The sequence below is a fragment of the Sebastes fasciatus genome, chromosome 11 (assembly GCF_043250625.1).
Source record: "Sebastes fasciatus isolate fSebFas1 chromosome 11, fSebFas1.pri, whole genome shotgun sequence".
Lineage (NCBI taxonomy): Eukaryota > Metazoa > Chordata > Actinopteri > Perciformes > Sebastidae > Sebastes > Sebastes fasciatus.
In genome coordinates, this window is record NC_133805.1 from 17,153,741 (window position 1) to 17,179,141 (window position 25,401).

Sequence of the window (25,401 nt, forward strand, 5' to 3'; positions counted from 1 at the left end):
TACAGGAATAGATATAGCTGCAAGTAGTCAAGTAAAACTGAATCAGGCACAATACATGTTCCATAAATACAATGCGGATTAGATTACAAACTGAGCAATTGTCATCATGACTGGAGTAAACACTGATGAGAAATGGCCTACTTCCTGTTTGTGTCTTTGCTGTCCATTGCAGCCCCATGGAACTCTGTGCCTCCCCTACATTGTTAGACCAGGAGGAGGTGGATAAGGACAATAAATGTGACACATATTTAGCATGTTACAAGTGAAATGAATGCATAACACAGGAACATAGGATTATAACTTGGAAAATGTTCATTTCACTGTGTCTTTAAAGTGTTGAAAATGTATAGGCCAAAAAGTGATATCAGTAGCTGTGTTTCCATTCACATATTCTTATGCATATTTTGAAGTATCACATTAGAAAAGCTGTATCGAAACGGCAAATTGGACTGATTGGATGTTTTCGCTGTGGGCGACCAATATTGGCTGATTTCTGAAGACTTCTCTGTTTTTCTCTCGTAGACGGTTAGATGACCAGGCTGACTTGTTTTGTGTCTGGTTCGCAACCTCTTCTTCTTCTACTCTGTTTACGGGTGGATTACAGCCATGTGTAGCCTATAGCGCCAACTTGTGACCAAACTACGCTGTAGCCTAGTAGTTTATTTGCTCCAAACCAGTTGATGGAAACTCGCCCAATTCTTACTTCTTTTTCTGCGACATTTCAAAATGTTGCTTAGAATCCGCTTGATAACTAAATGGTAACATGACTAGTGTTGACCTCATGGTGATCAAAGACAGGATCTTAAAAATGTGCATACAGGTATAGCAATGCCATGTGTGTTTAGTGAGTTATATTCAAAATTGGGCATATTTCCAAAATGTTTTCTTTGACAGTAGTCAAAATGCCACATAAATGACAAAGGTCCTCGGCCAAATTGGAAATGGGGTCGTTGTGATTACATGATCTTAAACACCAAAGCCAATTCTATTTAATTGTGTACTCACCACGAGGCACCTGTTAATGTATGTAGTTAGCCCTCTGTGCAAAATGTGCTTGTGTGCTTCCGTGTTTGACTGAGTAAACACGGTACATGTTAGAGAGTGCTGCATCAGCATCTGGCATTTCTGCTGTCTTGCAGAAGAATTGGGGAAGCCACAGAGGCTCAGTTTACTCCAGGTAGGATCTTATTACTGGGCCTGTCTTCCTATTAACCAGCCACATGAAAAAAAAATAGCTTAACCGTTATATCTAACCTCGCACGTGCTACTGTTGCATGCGTGTATGAGTGCGTATTTGCTCCTACATGTTCCTCTCTACACCCTCCATGCTAGCGAGACATCGCTTCACACCCAACTCCTTTGTTTAACTGTGTGGGTGGATAAAAACAACATGATAATTAGGGATGATTAACAAGAACGTTCTGCACGAGATCAAATGATTATCATCAAAGCCAACGCAAGCCCCAACACCTCACCGCCTGCCTTATATACAGTATGCGTGTGTGTGTGTGTGTGCCCACTGAACTAATCTGGCTTGTTGTCTCAGGATCTGAGGAACCGTCCCCTGCTACCACCTTTGCTGTAGCCTCCAGACACAGACACAGTAGGCGAGGATGGCAGAGTGTGAAAATGGGTTTTAAAGTATATTTCCCTTGCCAAGTAGGAGGTGAATGAAAAAGTGATTTTGTGGAAAACAATTCAATGCTCATTGAGCTAGAGAATAGAGAGAAAGGACTTGTCAGAGGCAGATATGTCCTTGGCGGTATACGGCACATTTTGATTGAAGGTAGAGCACAATTAAAATTATAACAGAGATATTACAAATCATCACAAAGACTGCTGTTGACATCACCAACATAAAAGGGGCAAGGTTCTTAAATGCAAAGTGAAGGAAACTTATTAGTTTTGCCAACAATATTGGAAAAAGAAATAGAGGAAAGGGGATTTGGGTGTATATGTAAGTATTTGTGCATGTATCACTTACAGGTCTGGTCTTGACCGTCATCTCCTGAGGCTTGACATCCATCTTCATCATCACAGTCTGTCGTGCTGCTCTCCTCTGTTTCCCCACTGCCCAGCTCATCCCAGGCCTCCATCTGGCCCAGTTTTGGAAACCTCTCCTGGGTCTCCTGAACAACAAATACAGTAATACAAGGTTTATCACACACTGGTTTTATGAATATCAATTTTACAATGTTTACAAGCAAACGTGATTCTCACCCTGCTACAATACCGGTCTTCAAGACTTCCTCAGTTATCATATATAAGCTAAACCTCTACTCTGGCAACTGAAATGCTTATGTGAAATACATTAGCGTACAAAGTTATAGACCTTTTAACCAGTAAGTGGTAGAGTGTTTCCCAGTGGAACATTATGGTTCCTTAAGTCCCCTTGTGTCCCTTCTCTTGCTCTGACATATCAATCCCTGTAATGCAAATGTCAGCAAGGGCCCGACAGCTGATACATGGCATCCTAGGAGAAACAGAGGAGCAGTGTGGGTGGTGTGCAGTGAGGTGCCCTGTGTGGTAAGATGACGTGTTGCATTTAATTACAACCATGTTTTAAGAGGAGCATTGATTACAAGGTTGAGAAACAAAAGTGAGTTTTATAACTATGTATTATTTCCTTTAGACAGCATACGGTAATTTAAATCTTTTGGATGAAGCTCAGTTTACTTTTCCATCCTGGTGTTCAGTTCTATTTTAATATTTAAATTAGTAAAGTTGACAAGAAATCAAATAAATGACACAATACTGTAACACTAGTCGTCTTTTAGGTGTACGGTTTATGTCAAACATCTGCATCGTCAACCTATAGAAACTCATATCATATTGACCGTACTATGACACAGTTCAGACTCTCTGAGCCTGGAGCGTAAAACACCACTCCTTATGATGTTCCCCCCCTCTCAGCATGGGGCTCACTAATTGGACCACCTGCTGGTCGTTCCTGCTGTCCACCATCATCAAGGTGGTCTTTGTTCCATCACACCGTGTCTGACATGAAGCTCTCCTGACACAACAATAAATAAATGATCCTTTCGAGTATGAAGGTAAGAAAATGGCGTGAATACCAGAACATGTGGAACTATAGAGACACACACACAGTTTGACCATGCTTTAGGGTGTATTTGCATACATGTACACGCACACACACACACACACACACTATTAAACATTCATGGAAAGCTGACATGATCAATCCTGGTGCACGGCTGACCTTCATATGGAAGGAACAACCACTAAAGACATGTTGAGAGGTGTGTGGGAGGAATGGGGGTGGGGTTTGGTTAGTTGAGGGATGACTAATGTCCTTGCCATTGACACTTGACTCTGTCACTCAACACACCTGACAGCAAAGGTGACCTTTATCCAGTCGTCTCCTGAGCCTTCAACACCCCCAAATAAACATCTCATGATTAACTAACAATGTAAAGCTAAGTGTAAGGTACAATCCTTAAACAAGACTAACGCTATACGTTTCCACACAGTTTTGTGTCCGTAATTCCATATAGTATATGGACTACGCCCCCTGGTGTTCAATGCAAGGAAATGCATCTCTTTACGGATGGACAGAAAGTTCCTCCAACATATAAAGTGCATGCATAGTGGTTCAAATGTCTTAACAAAATATTTCACAAAACTGGCTGAATATGCAGTCGAACTTTTCACTTAGAAAAAATGTATAAATAGAGCTGTGTTACATTCATCAGTTCTTAATTTTTTAATTCCACAGGAAGTTAGCATTATGCTAAACACATTGGAGATCACAGAGGTTCCCATAGGAATGAATGGACTTCTGGTTGACTCTCATACGTACACTGAGCTATGTGGAAACAAGACTAAGAGTCTTTAACCAAGCCGTACTTTGAGCTTTGAGCTAAATGTTAACACCAGCATGCTAACATGCTCACACTGACAATGCTGACATGCTGATGTTTAGCTGGTATAATGTTTAACCATCTTAGTTTAGCATCGCTACCGTTTGCTAATTAGCACTAAAAACACAAAGTGCAGCTGAGGCTGATGGGAATGTCATTAGTTTTGCAAGTGTTTGGTCATAAACCAAAGTATTGGACAAATTTGAATTTTGACCCGATTTCACCTGTGCTACATGAAAAGTCAGGGGAACACCGAAGTCTAGCTACATCGTCTGTACCTGTACCCGTATGTCATGGCAATCCATCCAATATTTCTCAAGACATTTCAAACAAAACAAAAAAGTATCAACCTCTTGGTGGTACAAAGATTGATACCTCTGGGATCCAAGACTATTTGTACAAAAGTTCATGGCAATTCCTTCAGTTGTTGATGAGATATTTCACTCGAGACCTTCCTAACTTGGAAGAAAATATATAAAAGAAAAGATGCCCTGACAGTCAAGGCCTTAAACTGACAAGTAGAAATAATGAGGCAAATAATGAGGATCCCTCACAAAACTTGGCCGATGTTGACGTATAAATGTTTGATTGTCGGCAGTAATTCTGCGGCAGTTCAACTGGTGTCAAAGTCATCAGAAGAACAGCTATGAATATATTGATATTCTTTCTGTCATTCTAACCAGAGCAGTGATTATACCATTGTCTGCAAGGGAGGGAGAGTGGAAGAGGAGACTAGACTATCCTGACACTGGCGGGTACTTTTGATATTATAACACATTATATCTGCAATGCATTCAATTTGATACTTAATGTGAATGCACTCCCTCCCTCCCTCTCTCTCTCTCTCTCTCTCTCTCTCTCTCTCTCTCTCTCTCTCTCTCTCTCTCTCTCTCTCTCTCTCTCTCTCTCTCGCTCTCTCTCTCTCTCTCAGGCCTGAGTGAGTGAAATTAGGGCTACAGTGAAATGAGTCATGCACAACCATAACACAAGGCCGGGCTTCATGAAACTGGAGTGAGCCCTTTAGTGGGAGCAGCTAAAACGTATCACTTATGTTCACCGCAAAATTGAAAGCACATTGACAATAGCTGGACTGCTCAGTTTTCATAGATGGACAGTTAGGTACAAGAGGAGGAACAATGTGAACAGTATTACATGCTGGTTACAATAGTGCATTTTATAGTTATGGATTGGCTCACATTACAACCTGTTGACAGGCTCTTTGTGGGTCCTGTACTTGTTCTGCCTGTTTTGAGGCTGCAATGTGAGAGGCTGTGTTAGAATAAGGAGGCACTATGGTTTGAGGACACATTAGCTTTAGGAGGCCCACTAAAAATCCTATTTCCTACCTCGGCTGTTACAGTAAGTATACCATGTACTGCGTGGTATTGGTAATTCTCAGGACACTATTCTGTTGCTGTGAATCATAGGAAGTAAAATGATTTATGTGCAAACTAGAATTGCCGCCCTAATTACTCTAATCTGTTCATCCTTGGCTACGGCCGAATAGTCCTTTTTGCTTAGGAAGGTTCCTAACGGAGTGAAATGACCCGGAAGGCCCTGATAAGAGCTGTTTGAATTCTCCAAAATGCTAACGAAAGGAGCTTCAATGCTTCCTTTATTATCTCCATACACTGGACCATCCTTTACGAAAGGAAAAGAGAGAATAACATCCCACAATTCCTTGCGGCCGCAGCATTTAAAACGGCGCACCATTCGGCCGTTCCTGATAACAAACGCTATGCTTATCTTGAATATTATTTTCATATGCTCATATACTAATTGGGATTCATGTTTAATATGAGTGGACAGTGACAACCATTTCGTTTCACTTTATTTTTGATTAATTATTTATACCTAAGTAAAAAAACAAACAAGAAAAAACAAATAAAATGAACAGCAAACAATCATTTAACAAATAATCAACATAAAAAAAATATGACATGTCCGCAAAGAAGTTGGAAGAAGTACATGATCCTACACCTTCTCCATAACTCGAGCAATTAACTCAATATTTATCATGTAGTTCTTTGTTTATTTCAATTCCAACCTTAGTAATGAAGTGATATTTTTCACCGGTTGTCCACGTTATGTCAGATAATCCTTTTTTATATGTTGATGTTGAGTGTTCCAGCAGCAGAAGGACCGGTGGTATCTCTATTCACACACCACGGGTGAAGGAGCCTGTCATTGACAGACCTATTTAAAAACGCACGGGTGAATGCAGAGCCTTTTGTAGTCCATCTTCAGAACATTGTCGTTTCACCACGGCAGACTCACGTCACTAACATCCGCCACCGTCCCATCATAATTACGGAGGCTAGTGAAAGAGCAGTCGGATTCTCTGAACTCCACGGTTGTCTTTTCCTAAAACCTTCTGAATTCTCCTTCACAACCTTCCTTGACCTCATAACGTTTTCCATCGAGGTCAAGGAAAAGTGGTTAGGAAAAGACGTCAGGGCGTAATTGTTTTGACTTTTCAACCACAGCTCTTGAGTCCAAGTGGATATTTGTGCAAAATTTGAAGAAATTCCCTCCAGGCGTTCCTGAGGTATTGCGTTCACAAGAATCGGACGGACGGACAACCCGAAAACATAATGCCTCCGGCCAGGGCGGATGCATAAAAAGTAAGCTAGACTATAAGTATCTATCCACTGCATCAATCCAAACATTTAAGCAGAAGCCTGCGAGGGAAAGATAAATGATAATGGAAGATAGACAGCAAGAGAGAGAAGACTTCTTCTTTGGTTTCCGGACAGCAACCATGATAAACCCATTAACCCTTCTTTATTATGTAAAGCAACTAAATAAATGCAATGCACATTCCATGAGTTTAGAAGGAAATGCTCTGCTGAACAGCACAGTGTTGTGTACCAACACGATCCAGATAACCACTTGGGTATTAAGCTAATAACCGTGCCGTTCAGGGAACGTTTAACACAATGCTGCTTGGCCCAGCTGTCCTTAAACTATGTTAATTAGAGAAAGAATCAATTAAGGCGTCGTCGCTGTGGAAACCACAGTCGGGCCGTTGTGGAATTGTTGGTTGGCTGCTGTCCAATGCAGTTTGTTGGTTTGTTTTCACTATGTCAGGACTGCAAAACTGCCAGACTTTGCTGTTATTTCTTTCTAAATGTCAACTCTACTGTGGTCATTTCAAAAGTAACACGCAGGGAACTTAAATTATGGTATTCCCACAGCATAGTGAAGAAGCAAATGTCTAATTTGTCCAAGGAGTTAAAGGAAGAGAGATACACACTACTCCACTATGAGCTCTTAAAGACTGTTGAATGCATAATATGCAGTGAATATTCTCTCTCTTATCTGCTCTCTGATTGACTGCTGCTGCACCGAGGAGCAGCTCTGGGTTTCAATGAGTGTCTTGAGTGTTTTTTCTCAAATTGGCTTTTTTTATCCAGTTTTCTATCTTCTTTGGGGTAGAAGCAGAACACACATTACACGCTAAGCTGTGCAAGTTCATTTCAAATATTAATAATACAGTGAAAACAATATATTCTAGCATCAAAATGACTTCGGACACAGAGATGATGTTTAACGGCAACAAAGGATGGTCTATTTATGTCATCAAAAACAACAACCTTTCAAAGACCCGTCCGACTGATCCGTCACACAGTACCGTACGGTAAATGTGAGCAAGTGGGCTGAGTATTTCAATAGCTGCAGCCTTTATGTAACGTAACAAGCAGAAATCTACTGTGCCTTTAACCCTACAGGGACAGATGTCTTTGTTCTCACATGACTCGGCCTTCTCTCTCTGACATGTAAGACAATGCTGACTATCAAGTAGGCTGTTGCATTAGATAGAGCTTTGCTGTTTCAGAACAGTCTATTGATAGAAAGAACATGCTTTAAAATAAAATGTAATGCAACATATAAGCTGTTTAAAGGGGAACTATGCCCATTTTCAAAATTCATACACGTTATTCCTATGGTCTAAGACAGTCCAAAACTATTAGTAAACATGAACAACTCTCTCCCGAATTCCAAAAACAAGAGAGCTAAAACTCAAATGTGTGATATTATAGGGTATAACGTCTGGAACTGCTCCATAGATAATGAATGGAGACAGATGTTTAAGGTGACACTGAGAGCACCCAGGGGAACGTTCTGAGTATATGGGTGCATTTTCTGTTTCACAACTGACAACACGACAATAGAATAAAGCTCATTTGGGTATAAAAAAGAAAACAAACATTCTGTGGGTCCACAAAATCCGCCATTCATTGTCTATGGAGCAGCTCCAGACTTTATACCCTATGACATCACAAAGTTTGAGAATTACTTCTCTAGTTTCTGGCTTTGAGAGCGAGTAGCTCATGTTCACTAATATTGACTGAATTTTTCTAGGCCATGGAAATAACATATTTGAATTCTTATTTTAGGCGAGGTTGCCCTTTAAAGGTTAATTAAAATGTACAGTTATATAGCTATTTCCATATAGTTTTTATAATACGGGTCTGAACTTAACTTAGGTGAAGGGGAATGGTATGTTCCTAAAAAATATGATATACATAAGCACACTGGTGAACTGTAATTTACCTGTCTAATCCACTTTTCATCATGCTATAGGGCCTGTTGCTGTTTCATGTACAGTAAGTAGAGTTTAAAGGAGAATACTGAAAATACTATTGGTTGACAAATGGCTGTATCAGCCGCTTTTATAATATGCTGTATTTCTAACTGAATAAATAATAATTGGCCATTTTAAAGTGAAGCAATGACTCCAGTTAATTTTAGTTCATTTGGACATTTCAAGGTGATATGATGATGTTCATGAACACCGTAGTACAAATAACCTGTCCTTTTTTTTTTTTTTAATAGATTTAGTATTTTAGGGTGGATTTTCCTTTCATATCAAGACAAATGAGGGGAATGTAAGAGTGTGGTTGGAGAGTGTTGAAACTTCAGATCAACATCTAGCTAAGATGTGTTACTGCATGTGCCAAGTAAAACAAACAGTGACAGATCGACACGAAAGAAAGACAGATATAGGAGGGAGGCAGAAGGGGTGAGAGATTGAGAGCAAACAAATAAAAAAGGAGTATTACTCGGACAGGAAGACTGAGCTTGTGGTTGTGCAAAGAGGTGAGGAGGCTGAGGGTGGAGGGGATGAAAACACAAGACGCCAGCCTTTGCTTTGATATTACCCTGGCATCCAAAGACAAATCAGTTATTCCCACAAGGCTTTGAATAAAATCCCAAATCATGAAATATTTTCTAGATCTCCTCTCACCCTGCCAACTCATTCTCCTCTCTCTTTCCTTTCAAAAGCATTCTTCGGTCAGAGGATGATGGGGAATCAAGGGCTGAATTCCTGCATGTATTTGAGTGCATCCTAGTCACACTAAAATCTGTACTGCCAGGAGTAACCAATCTCCTTCTGAAGGAGCTGGGAAGAAAGACGAGGCTGAGAGCGTGTGTGTGTGTGTGTGTGTGTGTGTGTGTGTGTGTGAGTGTGTGTGTGCAGCTTAACCAGGGAGCTACTGTGGAGACACATTCCAGTTTTATGTGGAAACAGAAAATCTGATTATTAAATGTAAAAACGTGAAATGTGGTGAAATATGCAGTGGGATATGAATACTGCAACTGTCGCAGTCGTTGAGTAAGCGTGTGTGTGTGTGCACACGTCTGTGCATGTGTGTTATGTGGGATACTGCTGTCAGACTAGTGAACCAGGATCATAACTCATAACCTTTGTATGCCCACATCGAGACATGTGCTCTTTTTCTTCGCTGACATCTTGAAACAGTATCACCTCATTGAGGGCAGTCGTGGTAAAACTGCATATGTGGACGGAGAAAAAGGGAAGGAAAACCTGGAGGAGACTGAAGGAAAAAGTGACAGTGGTAAATTCTAAAAAGTCTGCAGAAGTCCTCCCAAGTTTTAAATTAAAAGTCTCTCCATTGTCTCACATACTGTATTGGCTCGTCATGCTTTTGTGTTGAAAAGCAAACACGCAGCTTGGGAGACAGAGTAAGCATGTGCTGTATCTATGTGTATGTGTGTCAGCTGGCTTCAGAGGAAATAGCTGCAATTCTCTGTACATCTCAGATTGCCTGACCAAGAAAAGGCGGCTGAGGGAGGAAATAAATACGTGTATTTCCCAAGTATGAGTGTGACAGGGAGGGAGAGAGAGAGAGAGGAAGAGTGACAGGCTGCAAACAAATGTAGCTGTAGAAAGCCGCACTGCTGAGCCATCCATTGCGGCTGATTCTGAAACAGATATGACGTATGGTTTGTATGGATTAATGGTGGATGTTGCGGCCAACCAGTTTCCAGACGGTACTTAATTAGATAGACAGGAATGGACACTAATGGTAGCTGTCAAGAGTCTGGACTATTAGCAAAAGCCTGCATTGCCATCCACAACATGGAAAATGATTCAAAAGTGAATTCACAATCAAAGGCGTAACAAGCGAGCCAAGTACTTTTCTGCTGTTGTCCTTTTCCATGGTCAAAGATGGAGCCAATAAAAACCCCTACATTCAGATCTTTTGCCTTGTTGACTTTCAGATGTGAAATCCATATCGTTCTAAAGACGACAAAAAGATGAAATATAATCCTTGATAGATCACTGACAACCACCTCAAACAAAAACAGACTTCATGGAGTTATCCTATCTAGACAACACATCAGCTCATTAACATATGCTATCTATTAATATATGCGTGGACACACACTCACTCTATGAACTCCTGACTAATGATTTCTGAGTTATTGCCACTTAAATTAATCATAAGCACCATCGAATTTTGCCAGATTGCTTGGAGTAAAATTACACAGTGGTCATCTAAGTCTGGTTGCAATTACAAAATGCAGGTTGGACATAATTTATAGGAGGAGTAGAGAAAAGGAGTTTGTTTAGGCAGAAATGTTCCTGGACAAATGCTGAAAGATTCGTCTTGAACCGACGAACTCGGGGAAACTTTGCTTCTCCATCTCAAAAACAAAAATGTTTTTGTGGCATCGAGGTTGTGTTTTCTGCAACGAATCAGTTCTTCTTGAGCCAATAGCCTCACTTTCCAACGAATTTCATGAAATGTGTATGAAATATGAAAATCTGCTTGTACTTTTGAAAATAAACAAGTACATTTCCCCGGAGCTCTGAGTAATACTTTGAACATTTTTCAAAAAAAGGCAGCGCCCCTGCACTGCAAGCTAGTACAAGTCGATTCCCTTGCAAACGGTTAGTGACACTTTATTGGCGATGACCTCACGTAACCCTCATGAGTCAATCACTGCAACGTGCTGTGGCGTTGGGCTGTCACACCCTGCTCCTGTCGGGCCCGACTGAGGCAGATTGTGTTTGTGTAATGGATGTACAAGTGAATAAACTTTGGCTTTTGTCGGGACAAATGATGGAGATGTTGTTAAAAAATGTATGACAGTTTGACATCAGCGGTTTCTTGAGAGCGTGTTCCAACAGCTACCTAGCTGCTGAAAACTCTGTTGTGTGAGTGAGATGTGAGGGTCAACAGACAGTGAAGGCTTCTGATGATGTGTTTACTTGGAAGCTGAAGCCTTCCAGACTTCAAACTGGGCTAAAGAATTCCCTATAAGGCAGCAGCACCTGATACGGTACCACTCCAGGTCACTCCCCATGGACGTCCATCATTATGGTTGTCATCAGCTCACATACTGCATTAATCAATGCAGGTTCTACAGTGCAGGAGAGACAGAACAAGAAGAAGTGTCCTACTTTTTCATTGACTATCTATCTATCTATCTATCTATCTATCTATCTATCTATCTATCTGTTTATATTGACATGTTTACATGCTTTAAATGTTCAAAAAAACACTTTATTTTTCTCACACCCGGCGAAAAGCCCAGTCTACTCTGATTTGTCAGTTGGCCGACTCTGTTGTGATTGGTCAACTGTACCAAACTCTTCGGACTCCGCTCCAGCTCCGCTCTAATTAGCTTCTTTTGAGGGCGTGCCAAACTAACCACCAGGCAGGTATTATGCAAATGTGTTACTTGGTGACATCACCACGTTACGGAAGAAAAGGCGGGACTTCAAGCAAGGCATTTCAGTAAGTTCAGGAGCAGTGTTTCTGTAGGGGCGGATTAACTCCCTTTGGCGTGGACTTTGGGATTTGTAACTTTGTAGACCTTTTACATGCACAAAAAAACTATAAAACACACTAACGGTTTGCATTATGGAAATTAAGTAATTACAACATACACAAAAATTTAAAAAGGAATGTGTATGAGAGTTGCTTACTTGTGTAAAAAGAAATTTAAGTTCCCAGGATAACTTCTGAGATGTGCTCCTTAATGTTTATGCAATATGGTATTTATCTTATGTAAATCTTGCTTAAGAATCAGCGTTGCCAGATAAACGATAATTATTGTGTTTTGTAAAATTACACATTTACGCCTTTGTTTATTTGTTCTCGTGGTTGACTTGTGTACTAGGGATGCAACGATGCCGATACTGGATCGGATATCGGGCCGATACTGACTCAAACAGTTGGATCGGATAACGGTGACAATGGGGCCGATCTATTCAACTCAATTCTATGTTTATATGCTAAATACATTATATACTGGAATTTGAATTCCTCTTTAAGTTTTGACCAATATGTTGCTGCATTAAAAAGGTTTACACTTGAATTGTAATTAATTTTTTTACCAAGTTGCTGGTGCACGTTTTATTATTTGAATAATAAATAACAATTCAGCAAATATACAGTATATCTGTGTATTTATTTATGTTTTGTTTTGCAAAGTTAAGAAAGCAATGTTCAAGTCAAACCTGATGTCGCCTTACACATTAAAGAATGATCTCAGTCACTTCCACACAGTGAGCCATACAGCTTATTAATTAAACACTGGTATCGGATCGGTACTCGGTATCGTTGCATCCTTAATGTGTACAATATGTTTTCTCAAAATACAATAATTTTAATCCTCTGGTACAATAGTTAACATTTCACATCTGGCAACGCAGTCAAGAATTGAATCGAACTTGAATTCAGTTGAATCAAATCAAATTTAATCAAATTGGGAGTTTCAGAACTAAAAGATTTAATCAAATCAGGAAACCAGTGCCGATATACAGCTCTAATTGAGAACATGTTTATAGCCCATCCTCCCAAATGGAATATTTTCACTTTAATGAAGGAAAAAAACACTAAAACCTCCTTCCTTTAATAATGTTTACTAAATATGTGACGACATGTGAGCCTGTAATCCCTGTTGCTGATAGCCTTTGGAACATGGTATTTAACTTGTTTTTAACAAAAGCACACCATATCAAATTGAAAAAGGGGATTTTCATTTTCATTTCATTTGCATGTGCCAGCAACAGAAACAGGTCACATACTTTCTCCACATGACAAGAATCACCGTCAGAATGGAACTGAAACCAATGGGGAGACTAAATATGACCCAATGTGGAAAAACAGTCGCAGTTCACTGGATTTTTATGAGCTTTGCATCTAATTATGACGGTAAAAAAAAAAATGTTATGCTTAAGTTAGAGAGTCTGGGTTCATGAAGTTTGGTTGCCAAGCGAACAGAGAGCCCTGGGCAGTGAGACTTGTTGCTGTATCGTTGCCACAGCAGCAGCAAAGAGCAGCAGAGCTCCTGTGAAGGCCAGCTCCATCGTCTTCTTCAAGTGGAAAGAATCTGTCCCCTCCCTGTGACGGGCTGCCAGCTCAGCCCGAGCTCTTTCTTCATCCCAAGACTCCACTAACTCTTTAAAGCTCAAATGCTTTCTGACTGCTACAGGCATTGCTAAAACATACAAAAATATTAAATACTGTGAAGGCATATTGAAGTCAAAAATCCAACTGTGGGTTTCTCATACAACTAAAAGGAGTTCACATAAAACATCTTATCTTGTGTATGTTACGACCTTCTAAAGAGCATGCACAAACTATCTTCACTGACAAGAGCACACATTCATTCTGACTCGCTGCAGTAGCTGATAGATCCGAGGATTGACTGGAACTGCAGAGGGGATGTGCTGACTCCTGAGTGCGTGTTAAACACAAGTAAGGCCTCTCTGATGTGGAACCTGGACGGGCCACCGGCCAACCCAGACAGCAAAGCAGTAGTCGATCTCATCAATCACGCATACAACTGGCCTCTCTGTACTGGATTTTTTATGCTGGAGTTGTTCCAAATCTCCATCCACCACAGCTTTCAGCAACTCTAATGATGCAGTCTGTGTTTGTGTGTACATGCGGGTGTACTGTATGTCTGAAAGAAAAATAAAGATGGAAATAAAGTGTGTATGTGCACCCGATTCGACTGTTATCAGGCTATTAAACAGGCGTTATCGGTCGCTATATGCACTATATAGATGTGTGTGTGTGAAACTTAAAAGCAACACGTTCCAACATGCTGTAAAACTGAATGAAACGTTACGTCTTGAACACAAACAAAACAGCTTCTTTAGGTTTAGGCAACAAAATTACAACTTGTTTAGGTTTAAGCAACAAAGCCACTTAGTTAATTTAAGGGAAAAACATTGTGTTTTGGCTTAAAATAACTAAGTTTTAAAAGTTAAAGTGAAACGTAACACTTGTGAACACAAAGACAACTTTCACACAAGATGCGGACTCCAGTCTTGGAGTTTTGTGTCCCATCCATCACCCACTCCATATGGAGTTTCATGCTGTCTATACTTCAGCTTCTGCTCCTATCATAAATACTACGGTTGCTAGAGGTCGCTGTCATGTTCGTTTATACCTTCTTTCAGTGATACACCATGGGAATAGATGATGAAACCTAATATTGGGTGTAGTAGGCCCCTATTGACCCACATCTATTGTGCTTATAGCGTCCGATAACGCCTATTTAATAGCCTGACAACAGTCTAATCGACTGGCGTCTGGGTATTTCTTTTCTCCCGCACTACGTTTTGCCACCGACTTTTCATTTTACCGAGGTGCAAATTGACAAACTGACAAATGATCTGGCCTTAGTAGCTCACATGGAAACAGATAGACCATTGTGAAAAAGATCCCCACCCAAAAACAGCTGGACTGATGGCCGGGATTCAAAAATCCACTTTGAAACATTTATTGTCCACATTAGCAATTACAGGCAGAGAGAAAGAGAAAGAGAGCGAGAGAGAGAGGATAGTCAGAGGAGATACACAGGGGGAGGAAAGTAACTTGGGCCTACTAACTTAATGGAGCATTTTATAGGAGGTCAAGAGATTAGGCTCGTCCTTTGTGCTGTTCTGTGTTAATTCCAGCTTTAACGTATTGGATTTTACATGGAGAAAACTGTGTACGATTCCTCTGTCCTCTTCCAACTTGCAAACCTGCCTACCACACGTTGTGGGCATGAGTGTGAATTAAACATTATAGTGCATACCAACACACACACACATTTATTATGCAGCTCTAAGTGCTTTAAGAGGAGGATAGATGAGGGGTCAGAGTCTGTGATACATCAGCAGCAATTTCCCAATCCTCTTAGTGCCACAGTGCTCTGGATCTAACTACTCTCCACTAGGTAAAAATATACACGTCTTAACCTCACTAATCCTGGAAATGGAGGTTATTCAAATTTGGAAAAACTCAGATTAGGGATTCATTGAAATACCTGCAATACCTTTAAATTAAAAAGAGAGAGATAATATACATGTAATTTAAATTCAGTCCAGTGTGTGTGTATTTTTAGAGTTGTTTTTTTTCACCTTCAGTGAAAATAACAACCCAAACTAGCTCCAAGGATGAAAGAACAAACATACACAAACGCTTCATTGTACTTCTAACACTGATACATAAAATTCAAATCTTAACCCCAAATAGATCTTTTGTATCAGGCTTCATGACTTCAAAGGACTAACTTCTAAAAAATGACCTCGCTGTGAACCTCTGGAACTCAAAGTGCCTTTCGCCATAGACTGTATATAAAGTCTATGGGTTTTGCAAAGATGAAAGTAAAGGGACACACACAAAGAACCAATATTAGCAACTGTAGAGACATCACAGCAAATGCATTATTTAACAATGTTTCTTTTTCTTACAGCCAAGGTCAGGCTTTGTATACTCGGTGTGGGGTTGCCAAACTTTGAATTTGTCCTGATGCTTAATAACAACAGATCAGATGATTGAAGGAATACATTTATTTAAAGATGTAATCGGCAATACTTCACCGGCTCTTTCCACCAATTTGCCGTATCATATGAGCAGCAATGCGTGTGTGCTTGGCTGATCAATGCCAAGCACTTTACTCTTACTTCAATGGCTGCTGAGATCTCAAGCGTTCTAAATAGACAGAGCCCGGCCGGCTTTGTCTATTTGATGGAATTGCTCCATACTCACAGCCCCCTTGAACTACCTACTGTGAGCTAAGTCAATGCTGCACTGCGGAGTCTGCACAAACAAATGTAAACTGTATGGATCAACAATGCTTTACATCTGTAAACTGCTCCCTCCCGATTGAACTGCAATTAAGTTTACAGCCTAAAAGGCACCAAGGGTGTCCAGTAAAGTTTATAATTTGGAAGAGGGATCCAGATGGACTTGCCAAAATCTATCCACACAGGAACTTATTTTGTGAACCGACTCGCCCACCTGGAAGATTCTTATATAATGGCCCTGTCTACAAACATCTGTTCAGGGCTCTGAAGCAAGGATAAAGAGAGCCGGGGATGACCTTGTTTGCTTGAAAAGTAGACAACAAGACAGGTGATATTACTATGCTGATATTGTGGCTTATATTAAGGTATTTTTAACAGGATTGTGATTTTCTCCCATTTTAATAATGTTAAAATGACATTTATCTAACTGAATATCTGACCACAGACCAGGAGAGAAAGAGAGACAGAGCAAAAGAGAACGACATTTTGATTTTAACAATTAGTCAGTTAAAAAGAAGTTTAAAGAACAGCGAGGTGGGAAGAAAATTTGGGGTTGCTATGACCCCATATCATGAATGTATAAAGAGAACAGGCTACAGCGTTGGAGGCAGGGCTCGAGTTTAAGGACGTCACGTCGTCCCGGGGCCGAAAAAAATGGGATCGGAGTGGATGAAAATTTATTTTGGGACAAATTTGGGACAAGAGTTGAAAAAAATATATAAAAAAATCAAAATCAAAATCAAAAGAAACATGCAAATTATAAATACTCAAACCAATAAAATTACTTTTTAAAATAAAAAAAACAATGTTTTGGTTAAAACATACATTTATGAACAAAATTAAACAAATCACTTTTTATGTTTGATTTATTTTAAAGGTCACTTTGAATGATTAACTAATGACAATGTAGAAAAAAAAAGATTTTAAATTCGGGACGGTCCACATTCATTTCGGGGCAGTTCCGGGAGGATGATGAAAAAAGTTATTTGAGAGCCCTGGTTGGAGGCAGGGCCACGTTCACTCCTATGAAAGTTGCTCAGTTGCGCATGAGGGGAAAAAAAGCTTGACTTACTATTACGAAATGACCCGGATCTTCTGCATCCATTTGGCCCATAGAGCAAACGCAATAGTGTTTCCTTTAACTCCACCTCCGAACACTGCCCCAGCCTCAGTCTGGGGCTCATTCACATGAACTCAAGGGAAATAACTAATTTCACAACTTTTAGGAACTAAGGATTTGAGGGCTATTGAAGTGTTTGTACTAGGAAGTTGATTTACCTCAAAAAAAAAAAAAAATGGCAGCACATGATAGACACAGAAGTTGTTATTCCACCGTTTGGCCACTATGTCAAATGTGCTTCAAAGCCCACTGCTCTTCCTCGGGGCTTGCCCCATAGCTACAACAAAATTAGGGAGCGTGCTTTTAAGCCTGTTATGGGCCTTTTGAGCCTGAAATGGTATTAGCCTATTACAGCTGTTGGCAGAGGATCTAATTCTGAACAAAACCACTTTGGAAAGTAACCAGGGTGAGCAGAAGTCACAGGTGAGTGTCAAAAGTTCAAATGTTTAACTTCAGAAATGAACAAGATTTTAAGCAAACTTTTTTTGCAATGTCTGATGTCAGTTTAATGTATACATACTGCAACTATGTAAAGCTGTCTGTGTGCATGCAGGCGTGATAAAAATATATTTCCTCACTTGTGGTTTTACTGTTCCGGATGCGCCTCGGAAAGCCAGCCACATTATGCAGTTTAACACTCTGTGATCCTTTGCTCTTATCTGGCACAAACACAAAGCTCAGCCAAGCTGTGCCGCCTGGTCTAGATTCAAGGTAGGCTTTTCAACCCTGTAAATGTCAACAGGACACCCGCTCAACTCTGCATAGTTGCCATGACAACAGGGCACTTGACAGCCACCGTGCACAATAGGATGTTGTGGTCGGACAGAAATGATCTTGAGCTGTCAGCTGGCAGACAGGTGGACAGGCTGGCTGGCAGATATAATGCGAGATACAAGATGCGTGGGAATGGAGAAGAGACATAAATGTATGGACGTGAGAGTACAGATAGAAGGAAACAAAAGGAGACGGATAATGATAAAGAATTGTCATGAGTGGAAGAAGAGCAAAACAAAAATGCATTAACAGAGAGAAAGAAAGACAAACCAGGAAAAATGGTTTTCTAAGTGTATTAAGGATAAAAACAGAGGAAGGAAAGAAGAATATAGAGATAGAAAGTGAGACATGACTGGTGTACTATCTGTGGGCACAATTTTCAGGGCAACAAAAGGGCAGGCAGGCAGAGGGGAACCGAATCCTGGTCCGTTTGTCTCCTCAAATGGCCTCTAGGGACTGTGTGAAATGGCCCTTTTCTTCTTGGTCCTTTTCAGCCCTAAACCCCATCTACATGACAAACAGTGTCACTTTGAAGCTGCTTGTGTCATCTCTGCCTATCTGTCACTCATTCCTGACCTTTTGCTCCCGCCTCTCATCTTTCTTTTTTTTCCTTTCTACAGTAATTCACTTTTTTTTGTCACCATCCCCCTTTCACCCGCCATCCTTTTCATTTATCTTTGATATCTGCCTCTGCGCTCAAAACAAGTCTTTGGATCTGAGTGAAATGGCAAGGACATTTCAGCACTTCTTGTGACTATGTGTTATATTGTTTGAGGCATACTAATTAGACAAAAGCCCTATCAATTGAGACTTTAGTGTTGTTGGTTACATAATAATTTGGGTGACTAATAACCTTTGTATGTGTGTGGGTGTGTGTGTGTGTACAAAAGTATATGCTACATATTTAACTTTCTTAATGATGAGAGATGTCCCCATGCTGTGCAGTGGTCATCCTACCTGGTTGAAGAGCTCCAACCTCTCCTTGACCTCAGCCAGCGTAGGGTTCGGGCTGCGAACTTTGACCTCTGGGTTTTGCCTCTGGGCGTGCAGACCGTTTCCTACAACTCTGCCAGTATAGCTGTGAGAAAAAGAAAGTGGGATTCAGATATTTAGAGAGAAAACTGGGGAATATTGGTGACAGATAGAGGCAGATATCCAGTTAGTTGTACAAAAAAACTTAAACTTCATTTTAATTGTCACATACAAGGGCTGCCACCTGCCCCCATCATAAGTGAGCCCTTAGTCGACTTGAAATTCTTTAAGTCGAGCCATCGAGTTTGTGCTCTCGTAAACAATTTTGTGCGGCGCACCATGGCGCTCTTTCTCTGACCAGCCGAGTTGAATCCCCTGGACAGACTGCGCAGACTCCACCAGTTGAGAAGTGTAAAGTGTATGAAACTGTGGTGAATAGTCTATATGTTGAATAGTTGAATCTTTGTATTGAACAGCCAAATCCGAGTTGAATCAAACAATTCGGGTACACCCCTATCACATACATGAAATTTGACCTCTGCAATTAACCCATCCTACATTTAGGAGCAGTGGGCTGCTGTAAAGCACCCAGGGAGCAACTTAGGATTCAGTGTCTCACTCAAGGACACTTCGACAAGCGGACAGGAGGAGCCGGGGATCGAACCGCCAACCTTGTGATTAAAGGACGACCCGCTCATTGACTGCGTAAGACTGACAAGACGTGGTTGCTTGACAACCTTGAAATGTTCTGATGTTATTTTTCTTTATTCGGCTTGTTGACATGCACTGTATATATTTGTTATTATGGGATTCTTTATTGTTGTATATAACAATGTGTCATTTTATACGATCAAGGACCACAGCTGAAACTAGAAGGGCACTCAGAGAGCACAGACCTCTGTCAAGGCAAATCCGCTCCAAAATTTAATGGGTTCTTCCTTGGCCCATGCTACATCCTTCCTAGTTTCATGAATATCTGGCAAGTAGTATTTCTGTAATCCGGCTGAAAAAACACACAAACAAACCAACAGACCAAACCCGAAAACATAACCTCCTCGGCGGAGATAATAAATCTTGGACTTTACAGAGTTCTGCTTGAAAAATAAGATGAGATGTAATTTTGCTTTTACTGTCAAAGAAACTAAACTAAAAACCAATGTTTGATTTGTAGTTTAGTTCATCTTGTAGTCCATCAATGTCTGCATTCAGAAATGTGCCAACTGTACCGCAGCATTTCTTCAACATAAATTCTAAACCATCAGGGACTCATTTGTCGTAGACGAAACACAGAGCATGTCGCACGGAAAGCATTAAAAGCTCCATTATGTAATAATTTTTGCATCAAATGTGGTCAAAAATCACTTAAATGCGGCTTTTTATGTCTTTTCTGTGATTGAAAAATATTTGAAATGAAAATATGACTGAGCACAGCCTTGTAAAAATGAAATTGAGAGACATGGTGAGCTGGACCCTTTAATCCCTGGCATGCTCCGTGGGCCTGCAGCTCGGCGGGGATTAGAGCTGTTGATTTTGTCAGAGCTGTTGTTGAGCTGATGTCAGGGAGGCTAACATTTCCAGCAGCTGCCTGGTGTAGAGGGGAAGTGTTTTAATTTAGTAGAATAGACACAAAAGTTGTTTTGGCTGAAATATCCAAATGTCATGACACATCAAAGCACAGTTAAGGCTCCGGAATGAATTGATTTAATATTTTATAGTTTTGACGGTAAAAAGGTTTCAACCGTGGAATTGATTACATTGCTGTTTATTGTTTTGAGCGGGCATTTGATAAAACAGTACAGTCAGTTCTACCTCTGTGACTAACACGCACAGCCACTCACAGCTCTGTCATTCATTTCCCGTAAAGCATTCAGAAAATATTAGTTATTATTTCTTTATTCTGTCTGTTAAAGGTCATTGAAAGGTACCACCATTTATTAACTTACTAATTACTAATAAAATAAAGTGACTAATAGGTTAGCTAGAAATGAGTCATCATACTGAACCTAATCCATTAGATTAGGTCAAAGAAAGGGTAAAGACTAATTGACCAGTAACTCATTTGTTTATGATCTACAAGCAAATTCACTAATTATAGCAACCAGTATGTTTACAATGACAACTCGTATAGTTGGTAGAATAGTGATTAGTGAGTAAAAACCATAGACTGCATATAAGAAGTGAACATAGTCACCGTGACGTCACTCATTGGTTTGTGGACTGCCGTTTTTAAACCTTGAGTTCGGCATTTTGGCTGTCGCATCTTGTTTTTTTGCAACCAGAAATGACAAACAGAACGCTGAATAAGACATTTTAGGCAACCAAAATGTTACAATTAACTTTCACAAACTGAAAACACACTATGAAAGGGTTAAAGTTGTAAGACGAAAACACGGACAACTCCCAGACCGGAAAAACGCCGTGGTGGCAACCTGTCAATCACAAGGTAGCCACGCCCTAAAGCATCCCCTGCTTTATGGTCTATTTGACTCTAAATGGGACCATCATTTACTAAATGAACATCATGCTGTATTGAAGAAGACTTGAAACTAGCGATTGAGACCATAAACTCATGTTTACAATGTTTACTGAGGTAATAAATCAAGTTAGAAGTAGACTCATTTTCTCATAGACTTCTATACAATCAGACTGCAGTCGCCCCCTGCTGGCTATTAGAAAGAATGCAAGTTAAAGGCACTTCCGCATTGGCTTCAATTTCAGGTTGCCCACTGGTAAAAAACATCAGAGAAGCTACTTACTCCTGATTTTAGGGAAATGATAAGTCAACAGCCTGTCATAGAGAAGTGCTGAGGCACAACTTTAGAAGTTCACCATTGATTTATAGAAAAAGAGAAAGTACATTAATATTACAAAAAAGGCCGTTAATCACTTTGTTAATGTAATGATGTAAAATGTAATGAGGACCTTGATAACGTGGTCTATAATGGATACTTTGTAACAAGTACCTGGATAATTGGGCAAGATAGTACAATTGTGCATATAGTAGCATAACAAAACCACCGAAGATGGAGCTTTGATTATTATTATTTTATCTTACTTTCATAGTCATAGTGTACTGTACAAAAAATTGAATTACAGAGTAAGTTAAAAAAAGAAGAAAGGCTGTTAATATTAAAACATACTCACTTTCTTTGAACTCTTGTTCACATTAATACTGCAATAGACTTCTACAGTACACACACACATTCACTCATCCCCCTCCTACTCCAGGCTAATCTCAAATATCAAAACTCCCTGAGGTTAAACACCACGGACTGTGAAGGTACCTCATTTGTATCAGTGATCATATCTTTTTTCTTTACTATCTAAAGCCCTAAAGCTCTTAACCATATATGTGAGGGTCAGACAGACAGACTTGTAAAGCTTTGCCTTACATACCTAAAGTTTATTTTTGTCCCCCATAGCCATTATACTCTTATCCAAATTGATTACTGAATTATATATTGATGCTTATCTTCTATGCGTGGGGGGGATTTAACAGCATTGGAGATAAAATGACGTGTACTGGCATCAAATCAGTTGATGCTTCCAGAGGCAGTACAAGGCTGATAAAGTGATTATGAAATGTGTTTTATATGGATGTGTTTATGAGTATGTGCGTGCATTTGTATGTGGTTGTGCATTGCACACACAATATGCATGTGAATATGAGTGGAGGCAATCATAAAAGTGCTGAGTTTGAGAATCTCTGGCCTGTGATCTGAGAAATGTCTCAATGAGGTCTGTGCTCCCTTAACTTGCTGACACAGCGCTTTAGAGACCGGGCCCATAAAAATGCAAAAAATGCCTCGCTTAACTCCTCTGCCGCTACACATTACTTTACATCCCTTTCTTGTTTATTTCCTCTTCCTCCTTCCACGGCTTGTTTCAATTTAATGTATTTGCGAAGTGCATCCCGCCAGCTTCACACACACACACACACACACACACACACACCACTGTCTGCATTGACAACAATTGAAGCTCTTAATTGCCAGCGGCTCTGAATCTCCTCTTGTCAAGATAGAAACAATTTATAGCCTTCGGACTTTCAACTCCCCCCCCCCCTCTGACATACATGATAAACTGACGAATCAAACAGCTCCCTACGCAGTGGTTGAAAGTGGGGGCCTGTGTGTTAGGCAGCATATGCGCGTCTGTCTCCAGGCTTGGCTCGGGATGACAGCGTTGGCGCGGAAATGAGCTCATCAGATGGGATGCTAATGAAAGAGACGCGTCGGGGCGAGTTTGGCAGCGTGTCAGGCCTTGAACGTCTCATTGCGGGGTATGTTTGATATCATGTAGGGGAAGTGACAACTGACACGGCGGGACGTCCCAGAGTCGATCACCTGATAGACAGATGATCAATGCTGCAAATTTCTGGACGGATCTGGAGCAGACATCGAGATGTTATGATAGGATTCCTGCCAATGGCGATAACGTTCTGTTTCGAAATAGTTCTCACTACAGCGTTATGTATTAAAGTGTGAGCAGAAGATGGTACAAGAAGACTGCATCAGCTGAATGATATATCTCTCTAATAAATGAATAAAAGCGTTCCGCTCTCCTCCGGTGGTCTCAAACGTTCAACCTCAACAAACATTCACAGTAACTACCTACTCATGTATGGCTTCTGACTCATGGCTCTCTGACTCCTTTCTAAGGAACTGACTCATTCCCCTGTGAATGCCCAATTGATGCACTGTCCTGAAGGCAGCTTTGTCTGTTCTCGTCTTTCTGTCCGCCTGGGGCACAGAGCAGCAGTGACCTCCACTCCCCGATGCCGACCCCGAACTGAACCGTCTTGATCTTTTCGAAGGCCTGCAGGAATGCTCGTGGGGTTGAAAGGCAGAAAACAGAAGTTAAATATTCATCTTCCAAGGTGTAGAGGGAGATAAAAGGAAAAAAAATGTATGTGCATTTTTGAGTGCGCTCATGTGCCTGAAACATTTCTGTGTATATGGTGTAAACAAAGCACTTCAAGGATGTATAAACATTTGATGAATGGTATAGAGAAGGTTGGCCGTAGCCAGAGTGAGGGGGCGTCTAGTAGACTGGCCTCTGGTAAAGTAGATTCTGGTTGTCTTTCATCTGTGCTCAGTTCTTGACTGATCACTGAGGTCTGGCTGGAAGGTTTAATGAGCCCACAACACTCACCGGGGATTCAATTAGCTACATGTTTTGTGTACAGCATGTGCGTGTCTGTCTTTACCTACAGGTAGGGTTTCATTTTTGCCCCATACATCGCTTTTTTTCCCCTGTGAAACTCATCAGAGCCCTCCGCGCTCTTATGGCTGGTCACATTTCCCTTTAAAACAAACATACAGTAGCCCAACAAACAGCAAAAACATAGACTGAATCTTTCTCAGGGCGCTTTCACGAGCCACGGTTCGTTTGGCTAGTCCGAATCAGAGTGAAATTGATACTTTTTGTTCGTTTTAGTCTGGTTTGGTTTCACAGAGTATAGATTAAAGAAGACCAAATTAAAAATGTATTTGCTGAGGGGCGTGTATAAAGGAGCAGGGCTGATGTTTTTTCACTTTGACTCGGCACTGATCTATTGTGCGCACGAATCCCCTCTCCTCCAGTTTATCTTGAACATTACTATTTGTATGGACTTTATTGAGCATATTCTGCATGTTCTCTTCGGCCCAAATGTCAAGCAAACATCGGACTTCTGCAGAAGCCAGTCAGCCCTCCCTCCCACTCATGTTAACCTGTCATTTACCTGTGTCCATCTCAACAAATGCCCGCGCAGGCGGCCCTTAATCCCCTGTGTTTTGGTTCACTTCCTGCAATTGGGTCAGATTATGTTCTCACTGCAATCCAACCTCACTAGAGTTCACTTGGAACCGGTTGTTTTGGTTTGCACAATTACTGTGTTCACAACTGTCAAAACGAACCGCACCAGAGGTTGATTAAAACGGACAAAACGTTGGCTTGTGAAAGCGCCTTTATTCTACTTAACCTTTCTCATGTTGCTCATTTTTAATTTTAGTTTAACATACAGTACCATGATTGCTGGAGAATTACAGTACAAGACGACCCATAGACACTATAAATAGTGATACAGCAGGTACATGTAGGCCTGTTGGTTTGTCATTTGTGTGATTGCTTAATTGAGTTCATACAGCAATCTGTCTGCAGAGATCTCTGCCAGGATCTCGATGGTTAATGAGATTACCCACTAGTATCTGGCAGGGAGCAGGGAGAGAAATGGTTGCACATCATCTCTGAGATGATTAAAGGCAGTTTTGTTGATATTTTTGATGCGCTTTTAAATTCACATCAGGATTAAAAAGCACACC

At 40.6% G+C, this 25,401-nt stretch overlaps 1 protein-coding gene across 2 annotated transcripts in view; it reads right to left on the reverse strand.

Annotated features, from left to right (window-relative positions):
• Positions 1–25,401, reverse strand: part of gpc5c (glypican 5c) — a 113,807-nt gene that overhangs the window by 18,693 nt on the left and 69,713 nt on the right. For both annotated transcript variants that reach the window (XM_074651202.1, XM_074651201.1), the window contains 2 exons: positions 19,082–19,202; positions 1,985–2,129 (listed from right to left, as the gene is read on the reverse strand). In XM_074651202.1, the coding sequence (XP_074507303.1) occupies positions 1,985–2,129; positions 19,082–19,202 (266 nt within the window). The remainder of the gene's footprint in view (positions 1–1,984; positions 2,130–19,081; positions 19,203–25,401) is intronic.